Raw genomic sequence first — 15,469 nt, forward strand, 5'->3', positions numbered from 1 at the left:
AAAGGCAGATTTTTTGATTTGCAAATTTATATACAACAACAAGTAATGGAGCAAAATTTTATCGGTAACTGAAGGAAGAAAACAAAAAAGAGAAAAAAAAAAACAATTATTTGACCTTTTTGAAAGCGTGTAAGCCAACTGTGCCGTGCACACAACGAACGAAGAAGCTAAGGGGGGGGGCGCACGCTCAGCCGGATGGCACGCCGCGACAAGCGAAAGCCAAGAAGAAGTTCACTGAAGAATACGCTCTAATATTACGAATTATTATTGCATAGAGTGAAGCAGGGGTTGATGAAGCAGAGAGCGGAGAAGAACACTAGGAACGATATACGTTATTTATACACAACAGAGAAACAGAGAGAGAAAAAAGAAGCCGTTTTCCATAAAAAGAAAATTTAAGTAAAGAATAAATGACAAATTGTCTTGTCAAAAACTAATAAAATATTAAGAAACAATAAGTTCGAGCAGATTCAAGCTGACTGGACCTGGAAGAATTGAAGAACCCAAAACCACCCCGGAAGAACCATCGGAATGAAGAAAGAAAATAATCTCCTTAATTAGTAAGTTTATCTCACTTATGGACTAGAGGAATCTTACATCGCTAAAAAAAAAAGTATGCTGTCCTAGGAAAAAAGGAAAAACTGTCACTGTGTCAAATTCAATACGAACGGCGCCCTGCCTCCTGGTGGCCTCAGTTTAGAAGTCATCATTCGTTGCCCGGCTGTAGAAGGCCCGGGAAAAGTCGGCCGGACCGCGGCGTACCAGCCCGAAGCAGCCCCGCTTGTAGATCATAATGACCGCCGCCGTCAGTGGGATTCCAGCTAGCAGTCCAACCAGCAGCCCAATGAGCAGCGCTCCGTCGTTCTGCGGGTTGTTACCGAACTTGTCGGCGCAACGCATCTGACTGTGCTTGTGCTCCAGCTCGACCATCGACAGACCGGCCATCTGTTTTGGAGTGGCGCAACTGAATCGAAAAAAAAAATCAATTAGTATGAGACCCTGACTAATCCTTCAGAATCATTTACTTACACAACATTGTTCATGATTTCCGGCGTCGTCTTCTCGATCAGCGGCAGCAGCGTTTCGACCAGCCACTGATTGTGACAATCGCAGTCCCACGGATTGACGCGGATGTCCACCACATCCATGTCGTCCCAACGGGCCAGCGTTTGCGAGTCCAGCGTGGTTAGGTTGTTGTTGTGCAGATAGAGCTTTTTAACGCGAGGCCAAGTCTTGCGAGCCGGGTCGTCCGGATCGCTGCGGACGAATGCCTCCGCGTGGAAGAACGAAAACTCCGGATTGTTGCAAATGTGAATTTCTTTGAGGTTTTCCAACTTGCTGAAAGCTCCACGTCCAATCACCTTCAGAGGAGTGATGTACGACAGACTTAAGTACTCCAGAGTTACTAGGCTGGGAAAAACACTGGAAAAAAATCAACGATAGAAATTGGATTGGTCAAAACCTAAGACACTCACTGATCACCCTGAATATTATCGATCGGATTCTCATCCAAGCTGAGCCACTTCAGATGCAGCGCATAGTTCAGTGCTTCCGGAATCGTTGTCAGCAGATTTCCGGTCAAATTCAGATACTCCAGACCTTGCGGTGCATTGAAAATGTACTCCGGAATGTCCACCAATTCCATGTAGCTTAAATCGAGCGAGCGTAACGTCTTAACGCTAGCGATCGCCGTTTCCGTCAACCGATCGATCACCTTAAACACGTTCGATTCCAGACTAAGTTCCTCCAGGTTGGGCATGTGCTCAAACAGGTCCTGATCCAGCGAGTGCAACTGATTGTTACCCAACCGCAAAACCCGCAACTTCTCCAGCGGGAGGTACTCGTCCGGATTGTAAACACCCTCGAAAATCTCCGGGATCAGACTCTTCGACGTAAGCATGTTGTACGACAAATCCAACACTTCCAGATTAGTCAGCGTGATGAAAGCCTTTTTCGCAATGGTTGAAATATTGTTATGACTGAGGTCCAATATTTTAACGTCGAGCTGAGGGAATGCCGGCACCGAGGAGAGTCCGTTGCGGCTCAGGAGCATGATATCCGTTGCGACACCACTTTCGTTCAGGGTAAGCCATTCGCTCATGTTGAACAGTTTGTTTAGTTTGGCTGAGGAGCAGTCGAACGTTTTTTTGGCGGCATCGCAATTGCACGGAGAGCACAACTCATTCGGAAGCTTTTTGTCGTCGGTTGGAGCATTGGTTGACGGTTTGTTGTCTCCGCTGGTTGAGTTGTTTGAGGTGCTCTACAAGAAAAGGGCAAAAAAGTGTCTTGATTATTTGGTGCAACGGATTCAAGAGATTGATTACCTTCAAGGGAGGAAACATTAACGTTGAGGCAGTAACAAACTGCTTGTCAAAAATGTTTTTGAAATTTTAGAAAAAGGAAATGTTTCCGGAAACCTCAATTGTATCCGTGAGTATTATTTTATTATTTACATATTATTGACTATTTGACTCTAATTTAAATTCTTAGCTAGACTGAAACGTATCAATCCAATATTCTTTGAATTATGGATGTGACGTACCAAATGGCTCATTGGGCAAGGAATGTCGATGTTGTTCCACGCTGCACTGAAATGCTTATGTGTATGATCGTTTTTCGGCCACTTCCCGTGGTCGTTACCAAATTCATTATTTCATCATTACAAAATTAGTATTAAATTAAGCGGAAAAGATCCGTGATAGATCTAAGCTAATGAAGTTGCACAAAGAACCACCTGCCTGCATCTTGTGTATCAGTTTTTTCTAATTGATAGTTCTATATAGAATTAAACCATCAACTCACGATCACACATCCTTTGATGATTGGCGGTGATACCACATTTTGCAGATTTTTGAGTGGGTTGTAGCACCAGGTAACGTTAAATAACTGGCTGGAAACTACGCACCAGTTGACAGTCGATATACGTTTATTGGCTTAAAACACTTATACAGTTGGATTTCGAATTTGGCAACAAATGCGTGTCGCCTATGTTGCCAAAATAGAAACCGTGCCAAAATCGAGATATGATAAAAAAAATTGAATATAAATGCATTAGAAATTGACTGAATGTTATTAATCAACTATTGTAACCTTTTTATGTTCACAAAATCCGCCAAGAGCTATCCGTGCGGTGCAAATAAGTTTTTTGTGACCTGCGGAAATACGTAGTCCTACGGCAATAAAAAATATTATAGTTCTAAACATTCTATAACCGCAAACTTTTTTTCATAAACACACTTAGGGCATTATTTTTTCGTCATTTAAAGTATGTATGTGGAAACTGACTGATATTTAAGAATATTTTTGGAAGTAAAATATTTTGTGTTGCCAAAAACGGATACTTTTGTTGCCAAAATCGAGGTATGCCAAATTCGAAATCCCACTGTATATCGATATAATCGATGGAAGAGGAAAGATAGGCCGTTCTTTTCTTCAACGGTTTACTTTCAGGACATCAACTTTGTCTAGATTTAATGTTCAAATATGACAAGATCGATCGAAGGGCAATTGAAAGGATAGTTTTACACTATTACAAACGTGTTTACTTTCCGGACATCGAATTCGTCTAGGTTGTATGTTAAATGGTTAAAAGGTTGTGATAATTGCGCATTTGGCATGCCACCATCTGTTGCATGCATCGCATCGTAACCAATGCTGCGAATTGTCCGTAGCATTCACTCGGACACTATCGGCAAGTGAAGTGAACGAGGATTTTTTTAATATCTCCGCATCGTGGGCACATATTTTCAACATTATCCGCATTTCTTATAGCAAGTTCGAGAAAATGTTGTCGTGTTGCTTGTGGGTTCAAATTTCTATCCAGTACAGTTCGCTGTGCACGGACACATTCAATATTGTTCAATACATGAACACCACAATTAAAGCCGCCTTGTCGGAAATTAATGTTTTTCCACTTCGAAAAAACTTATTCTCAACCGTTTTTAACATTTTCTTATGCATAACGGTTGATAAGTGTTTTTGAGGGTTTTGAGAATCAAAATAAATGAACTCACTCTTTTCTGTCAATTACAGCGACAGTAAAATGTGAACTGTGCAACATTGGTAATATGCTGAGTTCAGACTGGACAATTTTCGAAAAAACTTTACCTGTGTTGACTTCTCTCTTTGGCTTTAAGTCGAATAATAAGGGAGTAAAACAGCAATCTACTTCTTTTGTAAATAATAGTTTAAGCAAGCCAATGGTTTCATTTAATATGATACTTGTCAACCAATTTTTGCCAAATAGTGATTTCAAATCGCCATATTCTAGACAAAATCGCTATCATATCTTCGTGTGGCAGTATAGTAATTTGAACTTTTTATTACGCCATTGGCCATGAATTTATCAAACCCTTTGAAACCTTCAGTTGCATTGATTCCGAGCAAAACAGAATCTTCTGAATGGCTGGTTTATTTGTTTCTGAGGGTTCTTCCTCTTCAATAAGTGCTAATACTTCTGTGCAAAGTTCTTTAAAGCCTGGATTTTTTCCCTCGGCTAGGGGTAATTGTTAGGTATCAAGTACAGTTGAGATTGTTTCCTCCTCAATTGGAGTTAAATTTTTTGACTGTTTATTTTTTATCGGTTTATCGGTTTAGAAAAGTTTTTTCCTTTTTTCAAAGGTTTCTTTGGCTGTGCGCAAATCAGAGATTATCCAGTAAGACTTTGCTGAATTCAAACTGGAAATGCTGAGTTTTATCAGATTGGTCCAAAAACGCATCTTCTTTTTTAGGTGTTGATGTTGTCGTGAATGGATACATAATTTCTTTTTCTACTACCCGCTAAGGTTAAAAACCTCGATTTAGTGTAGCATTACTATTTGAAGGAGTTTGCTATTGTATTGATTAACTATGCTCATGGGATATGGTGTATGAACATGGGTTAAGTTAAGTTACGAATAACGAATATAACCAGCAACTCTGATCCTTTCAATGTCGTGTACAAACTTGCAGTTTTTTTATTTCTTTTTTTATGATTCTACGGAATCCCTTTATCACTCCGTTATTGGAGCAAATATTTTTTTGCTAAATCTGGAGGATATTCAACTTCTTCATAAGGTAATATGGGCGTCCATAAAGGTAAAAACGCCACATGTTTTTTGACATATACCTAATGAACAAATCCCAACTTTCGTTATCGGCTTTGTCATTAGTAGTCACTATTTTTAGCAAATTTAGGTATTCCATTAGTCCTCTGTAGGACGGACTGGATTTGTAAGTAATATCAGACTGCGTATCTGCAGCTTCATGTGAGTCAATGTTTTGTTTACATTCCTCGTTGGCATATTTGCCAAACTTAGGATTTTTCATTATTTTAAGTTCTGTTTCTAAGAGACTGTACGAGTTTCTCTTTTCGACTTGAATGTTTGACGCCAGGTAAAGGAAAATCAGTCCTAATATTTTATAAATTTTGTCAACATAATTGATGTTGTACAAAGATGCAAAAGTTCTTCTGCAAATCATACTGTCTGGGTTGTTTTTTCAAAAAAATTATATATAATTTTTGTTAGATGTGAACTGCATAATTTTAGGATGAAATGTTGTTGTCGTTTGCCTTTCTTAAGATTCAGCATCCATTGATGCATTGAATCAGATACTTAATGTTAATGCTTACAAATTAATGTTATTGAACGCTTCTACAATTGCACCCATTTCTGCCAAAGAACGGTCAGTTGTAACAGAGCGAACAATAGTTGGAATTGACCTCGTGGTATATTTCTTGTAAGAATACAAGACTGATTTTATCACACCTTCCAAATTTGGAGCAGTATGATTTTCAGTAAAAAAAAATCAGAGCGGTTGTGTACAAGACACGACCGCATATATAAGTGACGCAGGACTTCGTAAGTCTCTTTATAGTGATAGTGGCATGTATTCATGCTTGTAATCATTTGATTCTTCATGTATACATGCTATACGCAACATATATGCATGCTACATGCGTTGTATGTAACATTTATCAAAGTAGTAACATTGCATACATTCAATTCTCAAAAGATTGTGCATTTGAAAACAATTTAACAAAATCAAGAACCCAAACTATTGCTTTCCTGCTACCTTACTGAAATTAAAGATTGTTTTTATTATTCATGGTTTCCCATGTTGAAGGGATTTTACCAATTCAATCCTATTTTATCAACAGCACATCTTTCCACTACACTTCTAATGAAACGGCATGCATGCGTATTCATACAGAGTCGTATTATAACCGAACACTACAGCTGTAGCACATTTTTTCAACACAGATATCAAGTTCGCCGAGGTTTAATCGTCTCGCAGTAAAGAATTTGCGATCTGTTGGGACAACGAACTTGTGTCATTTTTTCTGGCACACTTCACTACCACAGACATCAAGTTGGACTAAGTTTAATCGCGTTCGTAAGAAATCGGTTGGCACGAGGGTAGGATTGGGCAAAATTCCCGAAAGTATCGATAATTGAATATCAATATCAAGTCCGCCGCTTTATCGATACCGTCGATATATCGCTCGTGAAGCATCGATATTAGATTTATCGATACTATTTAAGGCGGCATTCTGGGATTAGGAAATGCTACTCAAAAAAAGGGATTCATAAAAATTAATCAATAAAAACAAGTTGAGCAAAGAGAGTGCCCCCAAAACACGCACGCAACACATCACTCGCTCCAGTACATCTCTATTTCGGACACGTCGCTTTGTACGGAAAACCGCATCACAGCTGTTCACGCCCGACTGAATCGTATGCTGTCCTGGAATCCACAAAAATATGATGGGTTGTACTCCCGACACATCTAGATGACATGCCGAAGAGTAAAAATTTGATCCGTAGTAGCATGGGCCTTCAAAAGCCCACCTGGTACTACCTTACGAACTCTCCAGCCACCGGGGATAGACGACGTAACAAAATCTGTTGGTGGCTTTGACCAGCGTTATGCTGCGGTAATTGCAGCAATCTATCCGATCCCCCTTTCTGTAGATGGGACAAACCACACCCTCAATCCACTCATCCGGCAGCTCTCTCTCAAACCCCTGAAACCATCCAGTGATGTGTCGTTGCTGGCGGTTCTTGGCCATTCCTGCAGAGTTCCGCCGGGAGTTGCTCCTTTCCGGTTCTAGCTCTGCTCGATCTCTGTCCCACCTCTGCCACTTTCACCGCTATTATGGCGCGTAAAAAGCTTGAAAATCTTTATGCCTTCAACGCCCAATACTACTCTATGTGCTCTCTGGTCAGTTTTGAATTGCTGAAAATCGCATATCGTACGCACTTACTGTTCAATAAGTGTTAAACATGTAAGTGACATTGTTCAATGTTTTGCATACGAGTCAATTCCAAGGGGTCGGACACTTAGCACATTGTGCCGTGGCACTTCAAAGATATCAAGCGGCACACCTCCGGTTCAATTTTACATATGAAATGGGAGCACTGCCAGGTGTCAAAATCATCTCGCACGGTTGCCAGATCGTTAAGATTATAACAAATTTAACAAATCTTGCAGTTCGGCACTTGTACCGAAATCGGCACAGTTCGGGTCGTTTCAAGTCGTCTAGCATAAAAACGGCTGTGTCGAGGTCATTTCTAATGAAGTAAATTTGAGAATTAAGCTTAGTAGCTACCTGAAAAGAAAACAGTGAGAGAAAAAATCCTAAAAATTTTGTTTTTTTGAGCATTTTCTGACCCAGTTTTAGTCTATATTTTTTCAGTTGCATATCCCGCTTTATCAGAACAGTATCGGGATGAAATGATCGATTTAGCATAATATCGACGTCGTAAGTATCGATGAAATATATCGAAATATCGGCCTTCGAGTATCGATATCGCGGGTATCGATACGGTATCGCCCAATCCTACACGAGGGGGCTTTGATACTTTCTCTGGCGTACTTCCCAAACAAGGACATCAAAATGGTCTAGGTAGAACCGCGGTGTTAAGAAATCTTGTTGAAATATGGAAACTTGGTCACTTGCTTTGGCTTACTTCTCAAGCACAGATATCAAATTGGTATAGGTTTAGATCATCATAAAGAATCTTCCAACTAATCACGAAGCGAAAACTCTGGTAAAACATAGGTTCATTATTTTCAATTTTTCAATAGTTCAACATCAAGAATCCATACTTTTCTTCATTCGGGTCAATTCTTAGAAGATTTTCCGATCGATTGGTGTTAGAATATTGAAAATCGATCGAAAAACCGCTGAGCTATTAGCGCTCAAAACCTTTCATTTTTCGTGACGCTCGCATTTTTCGATTTTTTGGAATGACAAAATCTCAAAACTGGCCGTAAGACGTAGTCCTACGTCAAAAGAATGACTTCATTTATTTTGATTCTCAAAACCCTCAAAACACATCAACCGTTATGCATAACTAAATGTTAAAAACGGTTGAAAACAAAAGTTTTTTAGAAGTGGAAAAACAGTGTAATTTTCAACAAGACGGCTTTAATTGTGGTGTTCTTGTATTGAACAATGTTGAATGTGTCCTTGCACAGCGAACTATACTGGATAGAAATTTTAATCCACAAGCAACACATTTTCTCGAATTAACTATAAAAAATGCGGATAATGCTGAAAATATGTGCCCACGATGCCGAGATATTAAAAAAAAATCCTCGTTCACTTCACTTTCCGATAGTGTCCGAGTGAATGGTATGGACAATTGGCAGCATTGGGTACGATACGATGCATGCAATAGATGGTGGCATTCCAAATGCGCAAATATCACAACCTTTTAACCATTTAACCTACAACCTAGACGAATTCGATGTCCCGAAAGTAAACAAGTTTGTAATAGTGTAAAACTATCCTTTCAATTATCGCTGCCGTTCGATCGATCTTGTCATTTAAACATTAAATCTAGACAAAGTTGATGTCCTGAAAGTAAACCGTTGAAGAAAAGAACGACCTATCTCTCCTCTTCCATCGATTATATCGATATACTATAAAAATATATTTTCTAAACTGAAGTGTATTGCATAAAAACCCGATTTAATCCAGCTAATGGTGAAAGGAACCTTTGTTATACCATACCATTTGTTATTTGATATGGACATTTCCAGCTCAAATAGCAAATCAGCTTGCCTCGATTATTTTCGAATGGTATTCGAAGCATAAAAAGCATGCCACCCTATTAAAGTAAGACGTAGTCCTCCGTCAAAAGATAGCGGAAAAAATAAAATTTTGTCTTCTTTTTCATGATTTAGTCGTTAATGTCCCCTGAAGTGAGAAAATGAAAGAAACCCCGTTAAGTTGTCGTGGATTGAAGTATCTAAACTTCATTATTTGGCTTGGGGAATAATGCTTTAGGCAAAGAAGGAAAGATAATCAATAGAAATTTGAAGGATTGCATTGGGAAAAAATCAGAGGGGTTGTGTACAAGACACGACCGCATATATAGGTGACGCAGGACTACGTAAGTCTCTTTGTAGTGATAGTAGCATGTATTCAATCATTCAAGTAATCATTCCATTCTTCATGTATACATGCTATATGCAACATATATACATGCTACATACGTTGTATGTAACATTTATCAAAGTAGTAACTTTGCATATGTTCAATTCTCAAAAGATTGTGCATTTGAAAACAATTTAACAAAATCAAGAACACAAACTATTGCTTTCCTGCTACCTTACTGAAATTAAAGATTGTTTTTATTACCCATGGTTCCCCACGTTGAAGGGATTTTACCTATTCAATCCTATTTTATCAACAGCACATCTTTTCACTACACTTCTAATGAAACGGCAAGCATGCGTATTCATACAGAGTCGTATTATAACCGAACACTACAGCTATAGCATATTTTTCCAACACAGATATCAAATTCGCCGAGGTTTAATCGTCTCGCAGTAAAGAATTTGCGATCTGTTGGGACAACGAACTTGTGTCATTTTTTCTGGCGCACTTCCCTAACACAGACATCAAATTGGACTAGGTTTAATCGCGTTCGTAAGAAATCTCTTGGCACAAGGGGGCTTTGTCACTCTTTCTGGCGTACTTCCCAAGCAAGGACATCAAAATGGTCTAGGTTTAACCGCGGTGTTAAGAAATCTTATTGAAATGAGGATACTTTGTCACTTGTTTTGGCTTACTTCCCAAGCACAGATATCAAATTGGTATAGGTTTAGATCATCGCAAAGAATCTTCCAACCAATCACGAAGCGAGAATTCTGGTAAAACATAGGTTCATTATTTTCAATTTTTCAATAGTTCAACATCAAGAATCCATACTTTTCTTCATTTGGGTCAATTCTTAGAAGATTTTCCAATCGATTGGTGTAAGAATATTGAAAATCGATCGGAAAACCGCTGAGCTATTAGCGCTCAAAACCTTTCATTTTCCGTGACGCTCGCATTTTTCGATTTTTTGGAATGACACCCTATCTCAAAACTTGCCATAAGACGTAGTCCTACGTCAAAATTCCAGTCTTTCAAGTAGTTGAAGAAAATATCCTTGCTTTATTGCAATCGACTGCAAATGACAAATGCTTATGTCATCACAGAATAACGGACTAGTTCAGCCAGCCGGCAATTTAGGAAGATCAGCAATTTCGTTATCAAACCTTTATGCCGAACACTATCATATGGCTTTTTTCTAGAATTCGACGTTTGGAAGAAGAACTCCGGTAGAGTTGTCCTCGATTTTGTTACTACGCAGCATATTAGGTAACCCTAAACCATCCTGGTTTTAAATAAACACTGTCCAATGTAAAGTAATCAGTGGCCGTTCATAGAAAGAGACTTTTGTGCAAAGTGTGCGAAAGCATATCGAATAAGGTTAGGTCGTAGTGCATAGGACGGATGAAATCACTATACCTACTGGAGAACTGTTGTTTTTAAAACGGCACCAATCGGGCATCTGTTCTAAAATGTGTAAACAATTTAAGTGTAGGTGGATGCTTGAAATTAAGCCGTAACGAATCTAAACGGACTACTCGAGAAGAGTACCGAAAACACTTAAAATGGCAAGAACCACGCAGATGTAACATGCACTCATCAATCATTTTGGACTGCTGCTCCCACCGTTAAGCATTATACGATGTCGTCAGCAGGAATTCTGAGTTTCGTTTGATTAGGTATCAGTTGAAATATTTTTATTTTCTTTAATTCAGCAACAAGGTGCAATTCACCTCTATACACTCGGAAATGAAACAGATTTCTCGGTAATTTCATATCGCCCATCAAGACCAAACACATTATAATCAAGCTGATAAATGGGGGTTGCGATACCGAACAAGCTTATTTGGAAAAGCGCGCAGAAAATAAAACCTTGAGTAGTGTTGGCCAATAACACACCGGCTGATATCTAATCGGACTGCACGTTATCGAGAGGCTTAAATTGGAGTGACTAACATGAATGAATCGATCGCTGCAGGTGGTTTTCAGCTTCTCAAATTAGCTGGAAAATTAAAATTATCAGTCACAAAACTTACATTTTTACTTTGGTCATCCTCCGCGGCTAGGGCTAGGCCACAAAAAACTAGAACAACTATCACTTTGGCAAGCAGCTTCATGGTTTTCACTCGATTTTGTTACACAACTGGTAGAGCTTCTATCCAATCATCACCACCCGATTCCCAGGAAAATTAATTGTCACTAAATCACCCGAAGGGTGGCAATTATTTGCACTACAATTAAGAATTTAATTCTGCAACTTTACGCAGTGATTCACTCACTTCCACCCGAAAGGTGCACTAATTAATCTCGGCCAGTTGTTCTTCTAATAACCACCGTCGAAATGAGCGACCCGAGCTTGCCAGTTGCATTATACCGAGACCTGGTGAAACCTTCCGTCGCTGATAACAGAGCTTCGTTTCGTATCTTATCTTATCGCTGGCAATCCACACTCCTTACTACTAGCTGGCCGGTCTCTCTGCTCTGTACAGCCGTTGTCGTTTTTACACGACGATGATATCGGCAGCGATGTTACGATCAACCTAGACGAAATAGAACGCACATTGTCTGAATTCAAATTCGCCACGCGCTCCGTCGCGCAGTTATGCGATTAGTCGCAATTAAAATTCGAATAGTTGCTTGCAACAACGGGCGGACGATGACGGTATGGCCGGCTGCAATGGAATTAATCTTTGGTATGCGCGACGCCAGCCAGCCAGCAGCATCACTTCACTCACGACGCTCGATGAGCTGGAGCAATCACTTCCATCGATCGCTTACTAATAACTACACGGTTAGAACTTTTCCAGCGCGCCGCACGCCGCCACGATCATCGTGCACCCGTAGCGAATCTGAGTGGTCTGGGGGGAGAGGCACAATCGATTCGATTGATTGTAAACATAACCTTAGACTGAATGTAGGACTGGCTGTGGTGAATGCTTAGTAGGCCGGTACACTAACCAGCGCAACCGACTGCGACTGCAAGTTGACGATGAATGGCAGGCACTCACAAAGTCACAGCAGTGTTTTGGCGTTCTACGGAACGCCACATACAAGTTTTCAAGGCTATCCGGATCGGTCGGTCGCGCTGTTAGGTTCGGGTTAGAAACCGACATCGAGAACACCCTCCTATTTGCCCATATTTGTAAACATTCAACTGAACCGAGCGCCAGCAGTGACGCGCCGGGCGCGTCCCACGTTGTATCGTCACATGCTATTGGAATAGTGTTTAATCCAGGTTATTTTGCCTACACCTGAATTCATTTACCAGCTGTTTTATTTGGATATGTCCGAAAATAAAGCAAACACTGCCGACCGAACTTATTGAACTAATGACCTAACATTTCTTCAAGCAATTTACTACCAATTCAATAACGAATGAACTTAGAATGTTCTGCGGCAGAACATGCAACTTAAACTAAACTAGCCAGCGCAGCAACGTGGGCATGTGGCTTGCTACAACAAATCCAAGTCGACTTTGATCAGCTGTTTTTTTGCAACATAAAAAACCGGTCGTCATGCGTCGTTGTTAAGTGAGCGTGAGCTCACAAAAAAAAGTTAGAGTTGACTCATGGATAAGCGCGCGAGGCGCGCAGTTGGGGTTGCAGGCAATCTTCGAACGAGGAGTGAATAATTAGTAGTAGCTTGAGAGGAGTCTGCCCTGCCCAGTCGGTAGTGTGGTCACAACACAAATGATTTGCATTTTGTGGTTGGCATAATAAGAGGCTATTATAATTTTTATTGCCACTCGAACACCTGATCAGTAACGAAATAAAGTACTTGCCACTTTACGCGAGTGAATTTGACAGTTATTGACGTAGCTGTTTACGTTTTGTCTGCTTGATGATTTGACTGCTGTTCTAGAACCGTTCTTTTCTGAGCATTCGACAGAGAAGTTTCAGAATTTTATGAAAGTTTGTTCACAGGCATAGTTCTCGCGTAAGTTTTTAAAATAACCTAAGTATCATTGAGAGACTCTCTTTGGTGTCCCTCTTTTCTGCTTATTACGGCGACATAAACGCATTTTAACAAAAAAAATTCAACCTCTTTAACTAAATATTGACGCTAGCAACCATTCATGCACAGTTGACGTTTAAAGTGCATTTGCATCGCCGTGGCAAGCGAAAGTAGAAGAGGCACAAAGAAGATCTATCATTGTTGCTTAGGCCCTTTTGAAAAGTTACGCAAGGGTTGATGGATTATGAACGAAACGATATTCAAACATTTGAGTTGAGTAACTGCCGGGCCGCAGTTAGTTTAATTGCAATAATCGTCACATTGAAAACTTGTCTGCCGTGAACAAGTGATAGCAATTAAAACCAAGTTAACACCAAATTAAACACTATTGACCGTAACAAATGCGGAGCAAAATGAATTAAAACCAAACTAAAGGTGGGGTCAATCCCGGCGTAGTGGTTAGCATTCACGCCTCTCACGCCGAGGACCCGGGTTCAAATCCCAACCCCGCAGAAGTCACGAATGACCTAAGCAGCAAAAGGTGCAGTTGGCAGCAAAAGGTGAACGGCTCACTGGTAACTTTGCTCTTTTGTTCAGACTGAAATTGAAATGCTCCAGTCTGTTCAACGTAGATGATGGAATGATGGATCATGAAAAATAGGTGGAATCGATTCTTTTCGCTTGCTCTGGTATATAGCACGAGGTAAGCCGGTGAACAACATTATTCAAACGCTAGTTGAGCTATTGCCAACATCTTACTGGCATCTCTGGACGCGACAAAGGAGGAAGCATCAAGGGCAAGCGAAAGTCGCACTCGAGTCGTGCACGTCTGCAGTTTACGGTAGGTCGTGCTCATCTGCTGCTCAGGAAAGGAAAGTATGCTTAGCGTGTTGGAGCTGGAGCATTCATCTCGCTAAAGATGGAATATCTGGCTGCTGAAGTTCTGGAATAGGACACCATACGAACCGTTGCTTTTCAAGAAATGGCGCTTTTCTACTGGTAGTAAAATCAAAATTTCTGACTTATCTATGTTTACCTACCTGAAAACAATCACTAATCATATTTTATCTGTGGTACAGTTACTCTGTTATACTTAATTTTCATGACTTCTGCCTAATTTTGATAAAAAAAAACAAACATTTCCTATACCTCTCTATAGCATCTTACTACTAGTCATCCGAGAGCCCTGAATAGTGATTTGATATCGTACGAGACCCAGAAGCTGAATATGTTTGCGACATTTCAATTCGAACTGAGATACATGAGAGAGTAAGGTTGCTGTGTTCAGTAAATTTATTGTCGCGCAAAATTCAGCTGTTTCCGAAGTGTACAATATGCGTTACTAAGTAACGACATCTGTTGTATTCAACAGGGAAACATTGATAGTTTCAAGCATACTCTTACGCATGGCGCATGATGAAACACTTGCGCCAACTTCTGGCATTTATTATCAGAAACTAGAGGCGGTGTCCTATTGGCCGAATAATGGTGAGAATAAGTTTGCTGGTCACGGGTAACTTTTTTCGCCTCTTCCAAAACGTCTGCAGCTTAGAAATCTCGCGTAACTTTCCAAAAGGTTCTAAGTAATATTAAAAAAATGAGTTGATAGATGATCATAGTTAATCAAAAAGCAAAACCTAGGTGCCACATTCCGTTATCGAAACTTGACCTTCTGTTTTTATACGACAGACTTCACAGCCAGCTTAGAGTACAGGACAATTGCAGGGCCAGTTACTACGATCCTAATGACTTTAACAGCCTCTTCCAACCGAGCTTCGAACATACGACGACTGGCTTATTAGGTCAACGTCATACCTCGAAGCCAACTGGGAGGCGATCACAGTTAATCACATGCGTTTAAATATTATACGAAAACATCCTTGCAAATTGATATTCATTAAATTGAGAAAAGGAAAGCAGGCAAAATATCCTATGTACAATTTTAATTCATTCATGCTCCAATGTTACATTGGACATTTGCGTTGGTAACCAAGACAACGTCCAAAGTAACAAAACATGTCATAAAAACTCAAATCTGTACTTTGATCGTTATTTGTATTAAAGTGTATTACACATCAAGTTCCAAAAATCTGATCTTGAACACACCGAAGGCAGTTGCTTATTCAAAAGGATGCCCACATAGGT

The 15,469-nt window shown here is 40.0% G+C and overlaps 1 protein-coding gene across 1 annotated transcript; it reads right to left on the minus strand.

Moving 5' to 3' along the window:
* Positions 1–651: 651 nt before the first annotated feature.
* On the minus strand, positions 652–11,762 carry LOC128737147 (leucine-rich repeat neuronal protein 3-like). The gene is made up of 4 exons (XM_053831712.1): positions 11,407–11,762; positions 1,476–2,260; positions 1,030–1,422; positions 652–964 (listed from the first exon to the last, which is right to left on the minus strand). Exons 1-4 carry the CDS (start codon positions 11,485–11,487, stop codon positions 697–699), a joined length of 1,527 nt encoding a protein of 508 aa, XP_053687687.1. The 5' UTR covers positions 11,488–11,762; the 3' UTR covers positions 652–696.
* Positions 11,763–15,469: the final 3,707 nt, after the last annotated feature.

Source organism: Sabethes cyaneus, chromosome 2 (genome assembly GCF_943734655.1).
Source record: "Sabethes cyaneus chromosome 2, idSabCyanKW18_F2, whole genome shotgun sequence".
Classification (NCBI taxonomy): domain Eukaryota; kingdom Metazoa; phylum Arthropoda; class Insecta; order Diptera; family Culicidae; genus Sabethes; species Sabethes cyaneus.

Bases quoted from the DNA above. Each gene is read 5' to 3' on its own strand.
- LOC128737147 (XM_053831712.1), bottom strand. From the start codon at position 11,487: ATGAAGCTGCTTGCCAAAGTGATAGTTGTTCTAGTTTTTTGTGGCCTA. The intron at 1,423-1,475 runs GTGAGTGTCTTA...ATTTTTTTCCAG, and splicing joins GATAATATTCAGGGTGATCA to TGTTTTTCCCAGCCTAGTAA. The intron at 965-1,029 runs GTAAGTAAATGA...TTTTCGATTCAG, and splicing joins GAAATCATGAACAATGTTGT to TTGCGCCACTCCAAAACAGA.